The 20,852-nt window shown below is 44.6% G+C and overlaps 1 protein-coding gene across 1 annotated transcript; it reads left to right on the top strand.

The window, feature by feature from the left end:
• The first annotated feature begins 12,992 nt into the window (after positions 1–12,992).
• TMEM271 (transmembrane protein 271) lies at positions 12,993–18,419 on the top strand. The gene has a single exon (XM_086868069.1). The coding sequence runs from the start codon at positions 12,993–12,995 to the stop codon at positions 14,085–14,087; it is 1,095 nt and encodes a 364-aa protein (XP_086724195.1). The 3' UTR covers positions 14,088–18,419.
• The last annotated feature ends 2,433 nt before the right edge of the window (positions 18,420–20,852 follow it).

Raw genomic sequence — 20,852 nt, forward strand, 5'->3', positions numbered from 1 at the left:
TATAGTTTTAGCTCTGTGCAGTGGCAAAGACCAAATACAACTCACATCATGAAGCAGCTGAAATTTATAAGGATCTATCGTAGTACATTTCAATACATTCTAAACCTGAACTTTAGTTCATGCATTAGATATTTTTAGTATTTTTTGTAGCTTTTGGGAAGTGGGAATTACAGCATGCACAAATCAGCAGCTTGGCCCCTGAGATCTGGATGCACAAGTAATATGGCTGTGTTCACAGTGCATTCTGCACGACTGCAGTCCCTAAAAGCTTCACAGGGATTTTGAGACTCTCTCACTGGAAGTAGCAAAGTGGTGGATTTGGCAAACGGAGTGTGCACGAAGTTTAGCAAGTCTAAAAATATATGGCAATGCACTTGAACAAAAATAGCTCAAACTTTTACGTAAGCTGATGTTCTGCAAGTGAACTTTTATGTGCCATCAAGGGAAAGCCCTCTGAGTCACCACATGTAACTCAGCACTGTCAGATGCCCTGAAGCAGGTGAAGCAGCTACACTGTGCACATGTGCTGCAAAGCATGCCACCAAAATGATCTTAGGCAACTGCGTATTTTCTTCTTTGTGTAACAAACAGGAGTCTGGGGCCAGTGCTTGGAGACAGTTGCCCCTACAACTTTTCTCTTCATAGACCAAATAGAACTTTCCCAGGAGAACCTGGAGCAGCAAGTAGAGGCTGTTTCTCCCAGCCTAGCTTTTCAGCTCTTCATGTGGAGAGACGATGCACTGAAAATTGCAATAAGCTGCAGGCTCAGCCATCACTCTGCTCCAAATTTTGTTGCTTTCAGACTGTCTTAAAAAACATGGCAGGGAGTGTGAAAGGAAAGGATTGCACTTTTGTCCCCATCTTTTTTGAAACCCCAGGGGTGAAGCCGTGAAAATGTGGTATACCTCGTGGGATCCCTGTTCTGACATCTAGCAATTGCTCAGGTTTTTGCTGCCCTTCCGTGCTCTGTCCTCCAAGATTGATTTCTGTAGCAGATGAAATTGATGGTCAGGGAGGATTTGTGCTTAATTAATTAATTAAATTCACGTTTAAGTGCTGCACCAGAAGCAAAATCTTGTGCCCTCCCTCACTGTTTCCAAAGAGTGCTATAATAACCACCTTTTGGAGGTTTCTAGGTGATGGACCATCCCAGAGGCCTGAGGATGCCCATGGTCAGGAGATTTCATCTTTCATCTACATCAGGCCCATAGCAGAGCAGAGACTTTTTATTCCTTGAAATATCAAATATAATCAGAAATTACAGTAGTGTGTCAGCCTCTCAGAAAATCAGGCTAAAGAGGCACCTCAGCAGGAACAGCTAGACCTGAATGACCCAGAGCAGACACTTGCCAGTCTGTTATTGGACAATTTTAACATCATTTCTATACACTGTCAAGCCACATGTCTGGAAAGTATCCAGACAGACTGAAAGTTTTACCTTAAACCAGTGACTACTAGTCTTGCCAGTAGATATGACAACAGGTTACTCATTTCTTCAATATGGTAGTTTTTGCCACTTGCAGTCTAAATCCCAGTGCCTTTTCAAGCCATTTCTCCAGATGGAGACTTCAACAGACTGGTATCAACACATCTTCTGGCAGTCAGCCCACCTTTCAGACTCCAAGCCATGCCAAGGTCAGCGTGGAAACTGACCTCCCCTTCCCACCACTGTGTGGACCCTTTCAGGCCAAGCAAAGGTGCACCAAATGCTGTGGTAAAATCACTCCCCAGATTTCCATGAGCTGTTTATCAACAACTCTAAACTAAACATGTTTAAAGTCTTTGAAAACAAAACAATCTCCTAAGTGCCCTCACACACACACACACCCACACAGAGGCTAATTCTGTTTGCAGTTCAGCCTTTCTGATTTAAAGCTGCAGGAGGTAACCCTGCTACCAGCACTGCCAAGTGGCAGGATTTTCTGTCTTTCTGTGTTGGCACTGCACATGCAGACATCAAGGCCTCACACAGTCCTGACTTTAGAAGGGATACAGCTTCAAGAAGAATAGGCCAGAACCAAGGTTGTTTGAAAATCCCATGCTACAAAATCAATATTTAACACATTGGATTTCCTAGTGAGTCTTTAGAGACAAGTGCCTGACATTTGAGTTGTCCTGGGTCAATATTAATTGCACATAACTTCTCATCTGCATTTACTGCCATGTTTTCACAATTAAATTATAAAAACTAAATGAAATCTCTGAGTTTCCTAGCTAAATCTGCATGCTAAGTTAATTAACACTGTAATGGAAGCCATAAAAAAAAAACCTCAGGCCTGTCTGATCCAAGGCCCATTAAAATGACAGCTTGATTATAATCTGAAGCAAATTAATAGCCATGCGGCTTTAAAAAATGGGGTAGTGATGAACTGTTTCATCATTGTCAATAAACCATTTTGCATGGAGGCCAACAGAGAGACCCCTTTCTGGCACTGTCAGCATTTTTGGCATCTACTGAGTGCGCCCTCCCTGTTTTTCATCAACAGGACACAGGGCAGACCTTGCAATGTACACTAGCAGTCTCACTGTTTCCAGCTGTTCTCTAGGAGGCAAAATGCTAAGAAATGTGTCAGCTGGCATCAAGGCCACCAGGAGCCATCATCAAACAATGGGCTGAGCTCCAAAGGAAGATGCCAATTTTACTTCATGAGAAGTGCAGGGCACCAGAGAGTGCCACAAGATGCCACAGTATGCTCCTCACACATAGACTTCACTCTTGCTCTTATTGCCAAACAGCATTAGTCTTTCAATCAATCAACTGTTTTTTATAACTCTTTAATGCATGACACTTTAGAGCACTTTCCAGCAAGAGCAACAAAAGCAACAAAATTAATACTAAAAAGAAAAAATAGGGACAGGCAGACTTCAAAGAGAATAAAAGCCAGAATTTTGGCTCAGTGGTTAAATCAGAAAGGTGAAGGCTTATTCACCATGTGTGGCACTTGGGCCTTTGTCAAACATAGCACATACTCATCTAACCAGCTTTGGCAAGGCAGGGAGTTGTAAAATAGGCACTGAGATGCTGTCATGATCAGCAGCTCCCAGAAGCATCAAGTGAAAAGCACCAATGATGCACTACGAGGATCCTGCATTCAGAGTCCTACAAGCTGCGAGTTAATTATGCAGACAACTGAACAACAAATTATTGGATTCAAAGGCATAGTACTGAAAGGAAGAAGTAAACACCTGGAATATGGATGAGTTTGTATAACCTGAACCTGCAAATGTGGATTTGTTAGTCATAAGCCAGCTTCAAAATATAGCAGGAGAAGTGTTGCAAAGCTTAATATGGTTAATTGAAGTTAATTATACCTAATTATGTATGTAACATATTGCAGAGAGTTATCTCAAAACAAGTATGTTTAATAACTACAAACAGCACACAGGGAACACCATGATGAAGTTTTAAAGAAAAAACATAATAGATGTGCTCGAAAGCAAAAGCAGAGAGTGCCAACTGCTGAAGAGCAGCAACTGCTCACACCATCTTTCTGGCAGGATCTGTGACTGCCCTGGACTCCCTTCTCTCCACACACTCACTTGCTGAAAGAAACCCACCACCTTCCTCCTTCCAGGCCCACCCCATGGAGAGCATCTGGGCCTGACCACCCAGGGGTGCCCTCAGGCACAAACCCTCATCTCAGACTCTGGGATCTGCAGTCCCCACAGGCTAACACAAAATGTCACTGCCAGATCATGTGGACAAAGATGCCAAGAAACACTATCCTGTCTCTGTCAGCAAGCTGCTCCTGTTCTAGGTCACCAAAGGAGGTGCAACTGGTGACCTAATGGTCAGGTCCAAATGTGTCCCAAAACCACTGCCTGATGTCCTGCATCAGAAAAACTATGTATTTGAGTACAGCCACCTGAACGGGGACTGCTAAGGAAGCAGGCTTGGAGAAGGGAAAAAGTAACAATCAAACCCATCACCAGATGAATTATTTTACAAAATGGTAATGGTGGGACACAGCACAGGCTTCTGATTTAGCAAGACCTTTATGAGGTGAAAGGGGAATCGGACCACATCCGATTGCTGGGCCTTGAGAGCTTGCCCAAGACAAATTATATCAACAAGTCCCCAGGAAGATGGTAAGGGCCTGAAGATACCTCAGACACCCTTACAGAGGCCTATGGCTATGTAGTACCAACATCTCCTTTATTTAAGTGTTCACTCACTGTGACTCCTATAGGAAATGGATTTCATGCACCTAGAACCATTCTCTCTCCTCCAAAGCAAAGCTGGAGTACACGATGGATTCATATCAATCAGTTTCCCTTAGCTGTCAGCTCCTAGGCTTTGGCTGGGTTTTTCTTAGCCAAGGAAAAAGAATTACCTGTGCAGTACTTCAGCTTTGAAACCTGCAATTTTGTCCAAGTTTTTTTGCCACCACCAGAGAAGACCATTGCCTACCAAATGATGGAAAAGATAACTCACTCATAACAAAGACCCACAATGAAGACAGTAAGATCAGATCTAGGGAAAGAACTGTAATTCTCTGACATAGCAACTGAAGAAAAAATTACCTTGACAACTGAGTGAGGAATTTAAAGAGTCAATAGACAGGAATGAAGGGATCCAGCAACAGAAATTAAGTTCTAAGTGTTCTTCATGCTTTAGAAAATGAAGGCAAAAGTCTGAAATCACGGCAGTGATGGGAAGACCTTAAAAATTTGTAGACATCAACAGCAGATGAGAAGATTAGGCATGCCAAGCATCCTTTACAGCACTCCTGAGTATGAAAAAGAATCCCTGACAAACACACTTCAAATTCAAATAGGAATATGCAGCCATGACAAAGGAAAAGAAAAAAAGGAGAAGATGGCTGAAGACACATGGGACAGAATAGATCTTTAGTGCTGGTCAACGTATAGAGCAGAAAACATACAGTGAAGAAAGACTTTCTCCAGAGGAATGAGATGAGTACCTCCCATTAGAGGTGAGGTGCTGCTGGCACCCAGATAATGAAAAGGAGAATTAAGCAGAAGGAGCTGTGATGGTCAAGAAGAAAGGAGCAGCAAACCTAACATGAGAAAGAAGGGCAAAGAGAGGCTCAAGGAGAGGACAAACAACATGGAATAGACAGAAAATTGTAACAGAGAGAACTGGAAACCAACCTCCAAACCAGAGAGGGGCAGATTTACATAACAAAGGACACTGGGGGGAAAAAATCTGCCAACTGAGGAAAAAAAATAAGGTTATTTGAGTAGCGGGAGGCACAATGGTGTTTTCAACAGAGAGGGAGTTCAAAATACCAGAAAGAAAAAAATTTAATTACCTTAAGGTACTAACAGAAATTTGAGGGGAAACAGTCAATTAAGAGGAAAGGTCATCAGTGCCCCCAACTGGCAGCCCCGCAGCTGGGTGGAAGGCAAAGAATGAGGTGCACTAAGTACAAGTACAGCCTCCTATGGGAAAAAGCAATCAAAAATTCTAGGAAAATTGGACAAGGACATTCCACTGGAGATGAGGAAGCTGTAATACCATCATTCAAGGCCTTGGTAAGATCATGAAAGGTACAGCATACTGTCCTGCTTATGTGCTTAGGGATGAAGTCAAACTGCAGAGTATAAAGAGTTTTTAATACAAAGGGGGGAAAAAAAGAAAAAAAAAAAAAAGATCTGGCCTATTTAGCAAAATGAAATCTCGGAGGGAGTATGTTTGCTGTCTATAAATACATCCAGAGAGTAAACATCAGAGAAGGAGAAGAGCCATTTAAGTTAAAGGACAATGCTGGCACAGAACAAATGTGTGCAAGCTGACCATAAAATACACTTAGCACTGAGACAGGCAGTTTCTAATCACCAGAGCTATCAGGCTCAGCACAGCCTTCCAACAGGCAGGCAAAGAATTCTAGAGAGAAGTGGGAGTTGTTCATGGGTGCCATGACAGGCGCATGATGTGTGCAAGACCAGCAGCCTTAGACACTGTCTTATGAAGTCACTTGTGTTTCAGCATTTGCTAATAACTTCCAGTCTTTTTAATCTTAAAATATTTCCAGTGGTTCTGCAGACTTTGATACAATGAATTTATGTCCCCTGACACAAGTTTAAGCTTACCAGCCCTTTAAAAGCAGTTTACAAATGTTCCCGTGAATCAAGGAAAGCCCCATGTTACCCTGTGTCCATGGAGAGTCAACTGCCCCCATGGGGAAGCTGGGGACTGACAAGGAAAAGGCTGCACTTTGGTGGGGATCACTTGTAATTGCAAGCTAGGAAAAGACCAGACAAGCAGCTGAGATAGGGACTGAGACCTCTAGGAGAAACAAGCTGTGACAGGCAGCTAGGACAGCAGTTTTGTTACCAAGCCATAGCAGAAACCACAGCTCCACCATAAAAACAAAAATATGTAGGCATCATTCAGGCAACAGCCACGGTGAGCCCTCAAGCAGCAGGGAGGTACTTCCTAAGCTGTAGATGTGTGTAGATCTACAGGAAGGCAGAGTCACCATGCTCTTTGTATTCCAGAACCAGCCAGATTATTCCTTGTCTCAACATACAAAGGAAGAAATCATGATGCAAGTGAGCTACACCTTCCTAGCACATGACTTTTGCTTACAAGACAGCCCCAGGCAGAATGATTTCCCTATTATTCTGATTGAAGAAGATATTAATGTACACTTTCAGGAGTCTCACTGGAGTGAGGAACCCTCCACTCTTGCCTAGAAATTCCCTTCTGTAGAAAATTCAAGGTCGTTTAGGCTAAAAAAGAAGCATCCCAACAGGCAACGAAGTTTAGTATAGCATTCACTAGAAGGTGACTTCTAGTCCTCTTTAAAGAGCAAGTTATGCCCTGATATTAAAGAGCCAATGAATGAAATGCAATTCAGGTGCACACAAATTCAGAAGTACAACATCTTCTGAGGAGAGTCTCCTCTCAGACAAAGCAGCATCTGTAGAGAGTTCTCAAGATCCCTGTGTCAAGTCCAGTACCTAAATTTTGGACCTGGGCAGATGAGACTGACAAGACACCACGCTCCTGAATAAGTGAAAACAGCATCTGATCCATCTCAGCTCACCTGATGCACACGCAGTCCTTCCTCCCCTCAGATGCAAACAGGTTCATTGTCCTGACAATGACAAACAGAGACAAACAGAGGAGAGTACAATATCAAATTACATGACACAGAGCAAAGTAACCTTTTTCTCCCAAATTAGAAACTTAGCTCCCCTTCCCCTAAGCCTGGAATAAACCCTGCTGTGCAGATTTTGGCTTGGATAGAGTTAATTTTTATCACAGTATCAAATATGAGGCTGTGTTTCATATTTGTCCTGAACACAGAGTTGATAATATAGGGATGTTTTTGTTATTGCTATGCAGAGCTTACACAGAACCAGAGCCTTTTCTGCTTTCCATACTGCCAAGCTGGAGAGGAAGGTGGGGAAACATCGGAGGCTGGGAGGAGACATAGCAGGACAGGTCACCCAAGCTGATCAAAGGGATATTTCAGTCCATTTCACATCATGCTCAAAATTTAAAGTAGGGGGAAGAAGGAGAAAGAGCGGGGCATATTTGGAGTGATGATGTTTGTCTTCCCAAGTCACTGTCAAGTGTGATGGGGCCCTGTTGTCCTGGAGATGGCTGAACACCTGCCTGCCCATGGAAAGTGGTGAATTAATATCTTATTTTTCTTGCCTTGTGTGTACAGTTTTTCCTTCCCCTATTAAACCATCTTTATATCAACCCACAAGCTTTCTTTCACCCTTCCAGTTCTCTCCCCAGTCCCAGTGGTGGTGGAGTGAGACGGTGACTGCATGGTGCCTGGTTGCTGGCTGGGGTTAAGCCACAAAACCATATAGACCTTTCAAACTTCTTAATATTTTTATTAGCACAGTCATTGCTCAGCAGAAGACAAAGAACAGATGTATGATTGCTGCTCAGGTCCTGTGATGAAGGCCTAAGTAGAAGCTAAGAGATGTGTCAGTCTTAAGCCTTAGTACAACACCGATTTCAAAGATATGGGATTTCAAATATATCAAATATTCAGACTGAACCAAAAACCTAAACAGAAACACATTTCAAAATAATCTGAGAGCCCAAAGAGAAGGACTTTGAGACACCTTTTGGCTGGCAGTGTTCAACAATCTTTTATGATCAACTTACCAGCTTCCTAGAACCAACATAATAAAATACCACCCAGGTCCCATCATTAGAACAGCAGTTAGGAAACTGTAAGCTTCCAGAAAATTTGCCTGAATTTAACAATTTTGTGACATAAGTAAAGAAGTCCTTGTTTAAGTAATGTATCAAATAGTATCAAAGAGCCCCAAGCAACCCAGTCCAACCTCAGGGATACGCCTGCCTGAGCAGGTCTGACTGGGCACCTCTTATGGTCCCTTCCAACCTAAATTGCACCATAATCTTAGAGTGAAATCACCTTATTGCTCTTACAACCCTAACTTCTCAAACATTTTTTCCCTTATTCCAAAGCTCCTAGCACTAGCAGTTGCCAGGAGAGCCTTATATGTTCAGCTTCTAGTATAGGCTTTGCTTTCTCTGTTTTGAATCCTTATATTTTCTTCCCAGCCTCTCTGTTTCCTATTTGAAATGGCACCCATTGAAGCAGCATTTACAGATGTTTTTTCATCACTGACCCAGCAACCAGTTAGGTCCAGACTTGTAGCCTTATGTGGGTCTTTTTCCAGCATGTGTTCTCCATAAATACCCTGCAGAGATAAGTCTTTCCCATAAAATACTGTGAAAATTAGAGAACAGCAGGCTCAAGCACACAGAAATATGCTTGTGGAACTTGTAAATGGGAAAGAAGAAGAAACAGAAAGAAACACAATGGGTTTTACCTTCAGAGTTTCAAATTTCTAATTTCTAATGTATTTTTAGTAACTGCATGTAGAGCAATTATTGCAAGGAGATTTCACAGCCCATAATGTCCCCTATGGAAACAGGAAAAAAGTAAGAAGTAGTAGGAAATGGAGTAAGTTATGGTAGGTTACACAGCCATCATGACTGAATAGTCAAAGCTATGACAACCATTTGTCAAACTGGCACAGAAATAACAACACATATATCTTACCATAAACACAGTGTGGGAGAAGAGGCAGACAATAAAATAATGCACTGCTTTGCACTTTGGTGGCATAAGCTGAGGATCTCCATCTATTTTACAAGCACACATTTTAGCTTCAAGCCTAGAGTGCAAATAATTAATAGCTCTGTTGTCCTTTGTGCCGCTGAGCCACTACAGAAAGTTAAGAGGCTGATCTGTACATTGCTGAAAACATCCAGTTCCGTGCACAGTAAGCAAAGCAAGCCCTCACTGCTGGTTATGGCAGTGCCTACTCCCAGCAAGGCGCCCAACCCACCAAGCAGAGCTCCCTCAGCTCCCCTGTGAGCCGAACAAAACTTTGAACCAAAGATCTGCTACCCCTCTTTGGAGACAGGAACTGGCCATAAATGACTACCACTGCAACACACAGAAAGCCCAGACTATGATTGTGAAGAGACTGTTGGGAACATATGTTCCAGGTTGGTGTTGTTCTACAAAACCTTATACACTTGCTCCAAACCCCGCCAGAATAAATCTTGAAAACAACTTATAAATTTTGGAAAAGGAAAGCATGACTAATAAAGCTGAGTGATAAAACAGCTGCCAGAAACTCAAAACTACCTGCAGCAACTAATTTATGTGACAGACTGATGTGGCCAAGTGGCTTGCAGTTCTCCCACCTTTTGTTGCACACAGATACTCTTTTTTCAACACGCAAACGAGGCTGAGGAATTAGGCACACAGAGGTCAGCTATGAACACCCAAATGGATATCCTAACTGTACTGTAAGGGGCCACTAGCGAGGACTGAGGTGATCAGCATTGTTCTTTGGGGTCCAGAGACCTCTTCAATGACCTTTGTTTGCAGCGGTAGGTCAGCCCTTTTTTTTTTTTACAATAATGCCAATTCAGTCATCAACAAATTATTCTGTGTAGGTATATAGATAGATGTTGTACGGAGTCTTATGTCTATTATTATTAATGTAACAATATAATTTAAATGGGTTTAGACCTGTTATCCAAGGAAGCTGACCTTCAGCGTGCAGGATATACTAACAACCATACTGTGTGTCTATATGTATGTGTGAGTGTTTAAAAAGTATCCTGTTACTGAAAATGTGTCACAGTGCAAAACTGTAAATAATCTGGTGAAAAACTGGGCTAATTCAGAGTGGCAGTGAAACACAGGAAGTTTATGAATAATAAATAACGTGGTGAAACAAGTTGGCAGTGAAACTCCTGAGTTTTCATATTGGTGCTTGGAAGGCAAAGAGGTGTTTTGGGGAGAAGCAGGTAAGATGTGGAAAAGATTAACATTAGCAAGCTGCTCCACAGGAGGAATAAAAAAGTACAGCAGAATTATTAATTACATTATTAATTTTGGGTGTTAGCCTGGCCTCTCACAATGCATAGCAATTAAAGATCAGTCTCCTATCACAAATATAGGGAAGAAAATGTCCTTTCTTTAGAAGATGACATCCAGGATGAGGAAGACTGAACACCTGAAACAGCTGTAGGAATACCAGAAGAACCATACCAGAGAAGCCTTGCTGACCACTTCTGACAGTTGCCAAAATGGAAAGGAAAGAAACATCAAGAAATGCTTTGTACAAAAAAAAAAAACAATTTGTTGCCAATGGAAGGTTTGCTTTTTCCTATCTAACCACTGTAAGTTAAAGGCTGAGTAATAAATTGATACATAAAGGTTTAGAATTTTTCTTAGTTTTGTATTTATTTAGTGTTAAAGTTTTCACCACTCACAAGAAATAGTTCATTTTTTAAAGTCCTGATAATCAAATTATACAAATCACACGTTTCCCTCACACATAAGTTTACATTGTGTGCCAGGGAGTGAAGGCACTTTTCCCATTCTACATATAATAAGTTCACTAAGTGTTTACTTCCCGCTAACTACATCTCCTCACAGAGTGTTTGTACCAGGGTCCTCTGGATTAACAGCTGGATTGAGATTCACACATACTTTCTGAAGCAGTATTTTGATGCTCAGCAGGTATTCCAGAAGGTGTGTGCTATACTTTATAAAATCCTGTGTGTCCTCTATGCATTCACTTTTTAAGAGTGATGGAGTGAGTTCTTTTCCAGCACCTGAAGATCTTCCCCAGTAGCCCAGGCACTCCTCACAAGCAGAGCCAAAATCACAGCTCCTATAGCAAAATCTTCACATGGCCACAGATGAGCAGGCCAACAGACTCACTCCTCAAGGTAAGGGACAGCCTGGGAAGAAGAAGAGTTAAGGATGACTGGGCATAATATACCCAAGCAACCCTTTTCTCAGGGGACACAAGAAGGCTGGTCAGGACTTTTGTGTTTTCTCACATAGTCAGTGTTCCATGGGACCATTGTGAACAGGAGGGAGAGAGAAAAATTCCCTTTCTTTTGTCTGTGTGGTCCTATGGTGCAGGATGGCACATCCTTTTGATACTTTTTGATACTGGGCCAACAATACTTCTGGAAGGTGCAGCCTTAGACAGCTGGACTCCAGTCAGGACAGCCTCCCACCAAGTGTCCCTGAGAGGACCACTGCCGCCCCATGGAGGACCCAGAAACCTCTCTGGCGGGGAGCAGCTGCTGCAAAGGAGACCTGTACCCCTCTGCCCGAGATTACAGCTGTGTGCTGCTGCTCCTCAGGGAGGTGCCAACAGGGTCTACCCCGGCGGGACAGAGGGAGCACGGTCGCGTCTCTGCAGAAAGCTGAACACCGGATAACGCCACACACACCCCTCCTGCCACCAACAGGTGCACTTGCGCTGCTGGAAGAGAAAACGATTTGGAAAACTGCTTTCTCTCTCTCGCTTGCTCCCCTGAATGCTAATCAGCGGCGCCGGCTAAAAATACCCAGCAAGGCTGGCGTGCGCACGGCAGATAGGGAAAATGGGGGAGCTGAAAGGCTACAGCTTCCCGGAAGAAAAAGGGACTAGCGAGGAAGAGCCTTCCCCAAGAACCCCTTGCGGGACTTGCCCGCTCCGAGGCTGAGGTTCCAAGCTCTCCCTCAGAAGGCCACTGCAGCTGTTCCCCGAGGAGTCGCGGGGCCACCATCTACCGGGGCAACTACCGGGGCACCACCCCAAACCGGTTCCCAGCCTCGGCGCTGCAGGCGCTCCCGGACGGGGCGTCCCGAGCGTGTCGCCGTGGCCATTCGTCCCTCGAGCCCCGCTGCCCACGGGGTGCAATCCCACAGCGGTTCATCGGCGGTGCACGAAATAAAGAGGGCTGCTGGGGACCGCCGCCCCCGCGGGCCCGGAGGACCCGGCGCGGCGCTGGGGCTCGGTCCGCTCGCTCGCTGCACCAGAGCCTCCGACACACCGCAACGCGGTCACAGCGATGCACGGCGGCTCGCCAGCCTCCTGGCGAGCGCAAGAGATAAGTAATAAATAAATAAAATTAAGAGAGGGAGAGAAGGCAGGAACACGGAGACAAGCAGCAGCCCTCGGCAACGGAGCCCGCGGGGGTGTTAAAACCCCCGCCACCCCCTGCCCGAGCCCCGCGTCCAGACCCGCGCTCCGCGGTGCGGGGCCGGCCGGAGGGCGACGTGCGGCCCCCCCGCACCACGCGGGTGGGAGGGGAGGGCTGGGTAGCTCCGCCGCCCCCGGCCTCGCCGGGGGTCGTACTCTGCCCCTACCACCCGCGACGGCCCGGTGGGCCGCCCCCTCCGTCCCCCCGCCCGCCGCGGCTCCCATCCATAATTAATCGCCTCCCCGCAGCCGCCGCGATAAGAGAGGGCGGGCGGGGACGAGGAGGCGGCGGCGACCGGGAGGCGGTGGGGGGAGCGTTGCGCGCTCGCCGCGCCCGGCTCACTGCGGCCGGCAGCTGCCTGCCGTGCGGAGCGGAGCGGAGCGCAGCCGCCCCGTCGGGGAGCGCCGCGCTCGCATGGCCGCGCCGCGCCGCGCCGCCGCCGCCGCGGGGCCGGGGGGGGCCGCGGGAGGAGGATGAGGCGGACGGCGGGGCGGCGGCGGCGGCGGCGGCGCGGAGGATGAAGTGGAGCGTGCGGGGAGCCTGCGCCGCGCTCTCCAGCTGCCTCCTGCTCGCCTGCGCCCTCAGCGCCGCCGCCGTGGGCCTCAAGTGCTTCTCGCTGGGCTCCGAGCTCAAGGGCGAGCCCTTCCGCCTGGGCACCGCCGCCGGCGCCTTCTACTCGGGGCTGCTGCTGGCCGCCGGCCTTTCGCTGCTCGCCGCTGCGCTGCTCTGCTGTCGCCCGCCCGACGAGGCGCCCGTGGCGCCGGCGCCGGCACCGGCCCCAGCACCGGCACCGGCCTCTGCTTTGGCCCCGGCCGGCGACCCGGACCCGGCGAGCGGCGGCCCCGGCGGGGCGGAGGCGGCGGCCGCGCCGTCGGGGCCGGTGGAGAAGGCGTCGCCCGGGGGGCGGCAGAACTTCCTGCTTCTGGGGGTGCTGGTGTTCATGCTGGGCGTGCTGAGCGCCTTCGCCGGCGCCGTCATCGACGGCGACACCGTGTCGCTGGTGGAGAGGAAGTACTCGCACTATTGCCTGCTGCAGCCCGGCGGCGCGGCCCGCCCGCGGAGCGGACCCGCGGCCCCCGACGGCACCGCCGCGGCGCTCCGCTGCCAGAAGCTGCGGGACTACCAGCAAGGCTTGGTGCTCTCCACCGTTTTCAACGCTCTGGAGTGCCTCCTGGGCCTGCTCAACCTGCTTCTTGTCAAGAACTACAAAGCCGCGCAGCAGCGCGGACGGAGGCGGCGGCGGCGGCGAGCGGCCCCGGCGGCGGCGGCGGCGGGCGGGCGGCGGCGGCGGCGGAGGGGCGGCGGCGGCGGCGGGCGGCGGGCGCCGCGCCACAGCCAGGGCTCCCTCTTCTCCGGCGGCGAGCCCGAGCTCAGCCCCGGGGATTGCCCCTTCCAGGCCGTCTCCTACATCAACGTGGGCGTCTTCCACGTCTTCGACGAGGCCGGCGTGGAGGTGCACTGCGGCGGACATCCCTCCGTCGAGCTGCCCGGCTACTCGCCCATGGACCCCGAGCTCAACGCCTCCTACCCCTACTGCTACCCTCTGCCCAGCGAGCAGCCCCCCGCCTACGAGGAGATCTACCCCGGGGAGCCCTGCGCTCACGGCACTTAGCGCCGACCGCCGCCGGGACGCCCGGCTCCCCGCCCGGCCCCCGGATCGCCGTGAGAGCCAGGAGCGGGCCCGCCAGCAGTGCGGGGCGCGGGGACAGTTCTCGCACCACCGACGGGATGGTCCCGCCGCCGCGGGCGCAGCGGGACACGGGCGGCGTGCCGCCGTGCCTCTGGCTCTGCGGAAGCTTCTCCTCCCTCCCTGCCTCCCTCCCTGCTCTCCCCTTCCTTCCCCCCCTTCCCTCCCCCACACCGACCCTTCCTCCGCCGGCGGCTGAATTTTCCGAAGGCTGCGCAAGAAACGCCTAAGGGTTGGTTCCTACCGTCGCCTCTCCTCTGTAGCCAAGTTTAGTTCCCTTCAAGTGATTCATCAGTCTCCAGCTTTAGCAGTCCAGAGTTACCCATTTATGATAACCAGCCAGTGTAAGGAAAAGGTGTCATGAAGCTTCTTTACCTCTCAAAAGAGCTAAATTTCTAAACAACGCAGAGACATTTGTGTCACGTTTACTAGAGGTGTATTGGGGATCTTTAACGTTTACACTACTCCTTGGGAGAATTGAGTTCTGTTTTAAGATTTAGTGAGTTAAAACATTCGTTGGTCTTGTAAGATGCACATTGAGAAAAACCTGCACTTTGAAAAAGAAACAGGAAAAAAAATCAACAACGTTTTTGTACACTAACGTGCCTGCTTTTGTTGATAACTTCTTACTGTAAAAGCTTTCAGAAGTCTATAGTGAAAATGTTTGGTAAATTCACTGCAGTTTAAAATTGATGATTAGTTCCTTTACTAAAATAACTGAGATGTTGCTAGGATATGGCAGTTAAAAAGGAAGTCCAAATGTAGTACACATTCCTTTTTGTAAACAGGTTCTGTGTTTTTAATGCAAGGCAGGATTTCTTTTTGTTTTGCACAGGTGAAGGGTATAATTCTATTTTGTACAACTACATGGTTTACCTTGTAAAGAGTTCCATTTTACCTGTTACAATTCATCAATCTGGTAAGCTTGAATATTAAAAGTTTTATTTGAAAAATACGTATATTGTAAACAGCCTTAACTGGTGCAGTACTCACAGTTTTAAAGGATAAAAAAAAATATATATATATATATAAACCATCCTGGAAGACATCTTCCAAATGTGTTTTCAAAACAGTATTTATACTCCTATTTTAAAGCAAGGATTTTTGTTTGTTTGTTTGGTTGGTTGGTTTGTTTGTTTATTTAAAAAAAGGCCAGTCTCATTTCTGAAAAGGGGGAGGGGGATCGTTTGGGATCGTTTGCTGTTAACTCTTCATTAACTTTGAGGTATTAAAAAGGGTTTCTGCAAAGAGAAAAATGCTAAATCCTCCTTTTGGATTCTGCTGTGGAATGCCAGTACCAGATAGTATAAAAAAGTGCTAATTAAAGAGAATCAGATGCGGCACATTTTATTACATCATCTGAGAATAGACAAAGGCTTGATTTCATGTTGCACGAAGAACCAAAGAGCAACTCCCCTCGCTGCCTTTGGTTCAATACCCTCTCCTCCAGTTAAGGCATATTGAAATGAAGTATTACAAAATAACCTTTTTGTTAATCCTGTGTTTGGAGCCTGCTACAAAATACCAGTGTATCAGCTTCCCGGGGCTGGGGGGGTGGGGGGAATGTGGAAGAGGAGGGGAGACAGTGAGTGTAGAGAGAGTTAAGAGTATGCAAAGTTACAGTCTATTTCTGTGGTTCATGGAAAATTATTTTGAACTTTTTAGCTGCAGAGAGGCTGACGTAATTTGCAGCCTTAGAACTGGAGAGAGAAATTTGATTCTAAAATATTCAAATATCTCTGCACTGTTGTTTTCTAAAATGTTTTGACTTGCACACTTTGTACAATCTAAAATGCAGAATGCCTGAAAAGTCTTTAAAGTTGCAAACTGATGTCTGTGAAGCTCACGATTAAAGCTCTAATCTAGGGAAGGGAGTGAAAAGCAGCAGTTGCCAATTTGTCAAGTAGTTCTAAATAGCAGAAATTTAAAATAGAGCTCCTTTTGGCCAGCAGATTTCCTGGTGTGGAATGCCAGTCTAAAACATATGCCCTAGCTAAGTCCCATTTTAGTACTGAAGACTGATTTTATGCTGCCTCTCTGCAGATGCACCTTCTTAACCCCTTACGGGAAAGTGAGAAGTGCTGTAATCTTTGCCTATAATATTGATTTAGGCACAAGACCAGTTCCATAGCATACTTTATTGCTCATACAAATGGGAATCTGCAAAATGACTAACTAAAGCAGAAAGCCTAAATTCTTATGGAGGTCTCCATTTGAATGAGTTTATGAGAGAGCACAGTACCTGATACTGAATTAAATGGGAACTGCTAGACTGCAGAGTGATTTTGAAAAACAGACGAACCAGCTAGGTGCCTAAATACAGATGCAGATGTGTAATAATAGTTGTTGGTTTTTTAAAAATTGGCTACATACATTGTAGTTCATGGAAGACGTATCCTAGTTTTACTTAAGGAATTGATTTTTTGTCATAAAAAGACAGCATTATACTTAAGATAATTATTTTAGGAATTATGAACTAGACAATTCTGAAACTCCAGATGTTCCAAAGATCAGTGCTCAGGGAAATAAATGGAAAGTCAAGAAAGCTACCTATTATACTCAATTGTTTAAATGTAAACAATTTTAGACTATGGATTTTTAAGATTGTTAAAGTCATAACTTTTTTTTGTATGTATGTGTGTGTACATGCCTGTGTAGGTGTGTTTGTGTTTGATTTAAGTCTTTTCAGGATGCCATTGAATTAGAATATTTATTTGCGGCTCAGTTTTAGTTCCCAAATTTCTACTTTTCTTCATTTGGGCTTTTATCCCCTGGAATAGTTTCATTTAGTGGTGGACAGATTGCCAGAATAATGTCCAAATCAGACTCCCACAGAAGCCAGTAGGCGTTGTTTCGTTGACTTCAGTGGATCTGGGCACAAACTATATGTAACACCTACTCTAAATAATCTTTGAAGTAATCTTGATCTTCTGGCATGACAGGATGCAGCAGTGGCATATTATTTCTCAGTTATTTGTGATCTGTATGGACAGCAGTATTAAGGGAGGTCACCTATGGTATTATACACGTTTTTAAAAGCAGGAAAAGAAATTGGCAGGCAAATTGACCAAACAAGCCATGTTTTATTAAAGATGGTATATCAGTGTTTCAGGTATCTGGTGACTAACTTTTCTGATAAAACACAAAACACCACACAAATTTATTTCTCAGTGAGAAGAAACTTATAAATACAGGATATGAGATGAAGCTTCACAGGCATGATTGCAGTATTGTGAAGCTGTTTTTAGTAAACCTGAGTCATCATTCTATCTTCTGAGCAATAATGTTAGAGTGTATAAACTATACTGTGCCAAAATTGAAAATAGGCTGGTGTGGGAAGCATTGGAGCTTAGGTTAATTACCTGAGAAGACCTATACTGTCCCTTTATTTCCCATTCTCCATCACAGTATTGTCAAGGTGAATGCAAACCTGATCAGTTCATGTCACTGAAGGGTGATAACTGCAAGGCTTCTGCCTAAAGCAGCAAAATCATGGAGAACAGAAGATAAACTTGTATGTGCTATCAAATCTCCATTTTGCCTACCTGAAATAATGACAAGACTTATTTTTGCCCTATGGCTTGTTTTAATTTGTTTCCAGCTTTACTCACATCTGTTCCAAGGGAGGGAAGAATAGGCTCATTACTACTGTTTTGGTCACAGTGAAGTACTGATTTAGTAGCAGACTGCTCCACAGCTTTTGTGCCCCTTCTGCAGGTAATAGTGTCTATCTAAGGTGGAAAATCAAGTCTGCTGTCTTTGATGAGACAGGATTTGCCTCCAAGTGGAAAAAATTTATTCCCACCAGCCTATTAGCAATTCACATGAATTATTTTCACACTCCAACATCCTTGCTTAAATCTTACTTATACTAAGCATTGTAATTGACAGACAGAATATACATGAATCTAAAAACAAGGAAAAAATTATGCTAGAGGGAAATTGTATTAAAGTAGTACAGATTTTACTCAAAGTTTGATTTCACTGTAGGACTTCTTTGGTTCACCAAAAAGCGCTATGGCGGCTGGTACAACTTGGATATATTTCAGACATACTGTTTAATAATCAGAAGAGGTTTCTGAATGTTCACATGAGAATGGCAATCTGTTTCTGCTTTTGGATATAGTACATATGAAAACCTTTTCTTCATTTTGCCATTTAATCCAAGATTGATCCTCAAGAAAATGTCAGTAATTGATCTTGTAACTTTAGGATCAATAAAATAAGTTTTAAAGCACAGCAAATCCTATAAGAAAAGCCTAATGCTCTTCATTTCATATTCTTTGTCTTAGGCGAATGTCTAATAGTACTACTGAAACTAGTATTTAATTATCATTTTCATTACAAAAACTTGGTTTTCAGAGACTTAAAACTGGTACAAGCGGAACCATGGTATAAAATGCCAGGTTTTACTGTGAAGTTGAGTCTGTTCCCATAAGTCAGGTATTTCTCAGTTACAAGATGTACAAATATTTTATATAAATTCTGCTGTAAAAATCTGTTCATTTCATATGATGCCACTCTACACATGTGCTAGAGTAACCTCTCCTTAATACAGGTACATATTTCCAATTAAAATGCATAAGGATAAGATTCAAATTTGTCATGATCACTGTCCAGTTTTTAAATTTCTTAATTATCTGTTATTAGTTAATGGCATGGGACTAGGGCTTGGTGTATGTTCCAGCTCATCTAATAACAGTTTAGCAGATAACAGATGGACTTCAGGAAATCCACAGGCTAATGGAGTGCTGGGGGAAAAGCTTCAATTACCTGTTGCAACCATTCACAATACAGGGCTTTCTGCCCCAGAGAAGGCACTTCCCAAACAAAATAACTAGAAGAAATCTGAGATTTTAAATTGAGAGCATTGTGCTCTCATAATACCAGTTCTGAAATTCTTTCCCTGCATAGCTTTTGAAGAGTGAAATCCTCAAATTTGTCATCTTAAAATGTGATTCAAGAAACTGCCTCACTTTCTGTTGGCCAGGTGTGCTATGTACTCTCTAGACAATGTTCAGGCACCATGGTGAAGTTCAGTTGAAGCTTATGGCCATGTCTCCTTGATGTCAGCCTAGATAGTCTGTAATTGAAGACCAAGTCATCTAAGAAACCATAAGACTCTCTTAGGTATACTTCCTTTACAGAAGAAAGTCGTGCTGTCCTGTTTCATTCCTTCTTCAGAACTAAACACCTTAAAATTCAGTGAATTTACCTTGAGGCATGAGTGGACATGACATTAGAGTTTGCCAGTACTTTGGTTGTGGAATTTTAGATATCTGGAAGATGTTCTTAAGTTTTGTGGAAGGAAACACTTCTAGTAAAAAACACATACTGACTCATCACCAGAACACAGAAAATTCCAGTGTAGATGTAGTCCCATAACACTACAACATAGCAGAAGTTCCCAGGGTTTCACTTAGGGATTACTTCTGGCACGGGTCTGTCTGATGGGGAAGTTCATTTGCAAATGAAGGGATGGGGAAGGTCTTTGCAAATGAATCATTTGTTTCACTTCAGCGGGTAGGATTTAAACACCTACTAAATACCTCAAGCATCCTTACCAGTTTGTCTCCTCTGTGGCCATTGTTAGCAGAGGATAAAGTGAAGTGTGGGAGGAGAGAAAGCTTATCATGATCTTCTTAATGGGTTCAGAGGACTAAACGTTCCGAAGCATTCATTGGTTTTATATTAAGATTTGAGAATGGAAGAATACCTATAATATCTAAAAGGATTATTTTCCAGGGTTTATATTTTTGGAAACCTAATACTTAGGTTTAGAGAAGGTTCTTTCAGAATTTGCGTTTTCTCCCAGGTTCTACATTTTAAATGAAAGCTCATCTCACAAAAATACTCAGTGAATTTTCCAGGCATTTAAATTATTAAATTTAGGGAGATTAAGTAGAGCTGTCCTACAAATTACTGAGTGTCACCAGTTCCTGTGGAGGTCATGTAAGGAATCTGACATATGGTGCAGATGAGGCCTTATTTGCCAACGTTCAAATTCTGGCATTTCCTCACAAGTGAAAGAGGCAACAGCACAGAGCTGTGCTACAGAAAAAAGAAAGTTCCAGGCAATCAGACAGTCACGGATTTTGGAGGAGGTATGTACAGTCTCGAGGTCTATGCAGCTGCCATCCATTCATGATTAAAATGTAGGCCCCCACAAGGGACTGTCTGTGGTGGATCTGAGTAGAGGTTGATCTTGCTATGTCTAGGTCCAATGGCTTCTAGAAACATGGAAAAGTCCTAATAAAACAAGATCATACTTTCACTGGAAAGGAAAGAAAAAGAAATTACTGTTTCCTTGTATTTTGGAGTATTCACCATTTCCTGAATGAAGCTACTGGTATATGCATATTGACTAAATTAGACTCTTAGAAAAATAGAAAATTGAAATGTAAGTGTTGAAAACTACTTAATCTGTCCAAAACCTTTTGATGTGTAATCAAAAATTATAGTAATTCCAGTAGCATATCCGCCTGACCTGGGCACTCAAAATTACTAGAATTGAAAAAATTACTACCACCAAAATAAGACTGGGAGATTGAAAAAAAAAAATCATATTCTGCTTTCTGATTCATCTTTTGCTCTAAATCAAAAAGAAAGAAATTCTGATACAGCTCTTTGTGAAACTGTTGCTAAGAAATATGGTTTGTTATTCTGAATGGAACATAAGGTTGCTTCTCT

Source organism: Cyanistes caeruleus, chromosome Z, assembly GCF_971803275.1.
Source record: "Cyanistes caeruleus chromosome Z, bCyaCae1.hap1.1, whole genome shotgun sequence".
Classification (NCBI taxonomy): Eukaryota; Metazoa; Chordata; class Aves; order Passeriformes; family Paridae; genus Cyanistes; species Cyanistes caeruleus.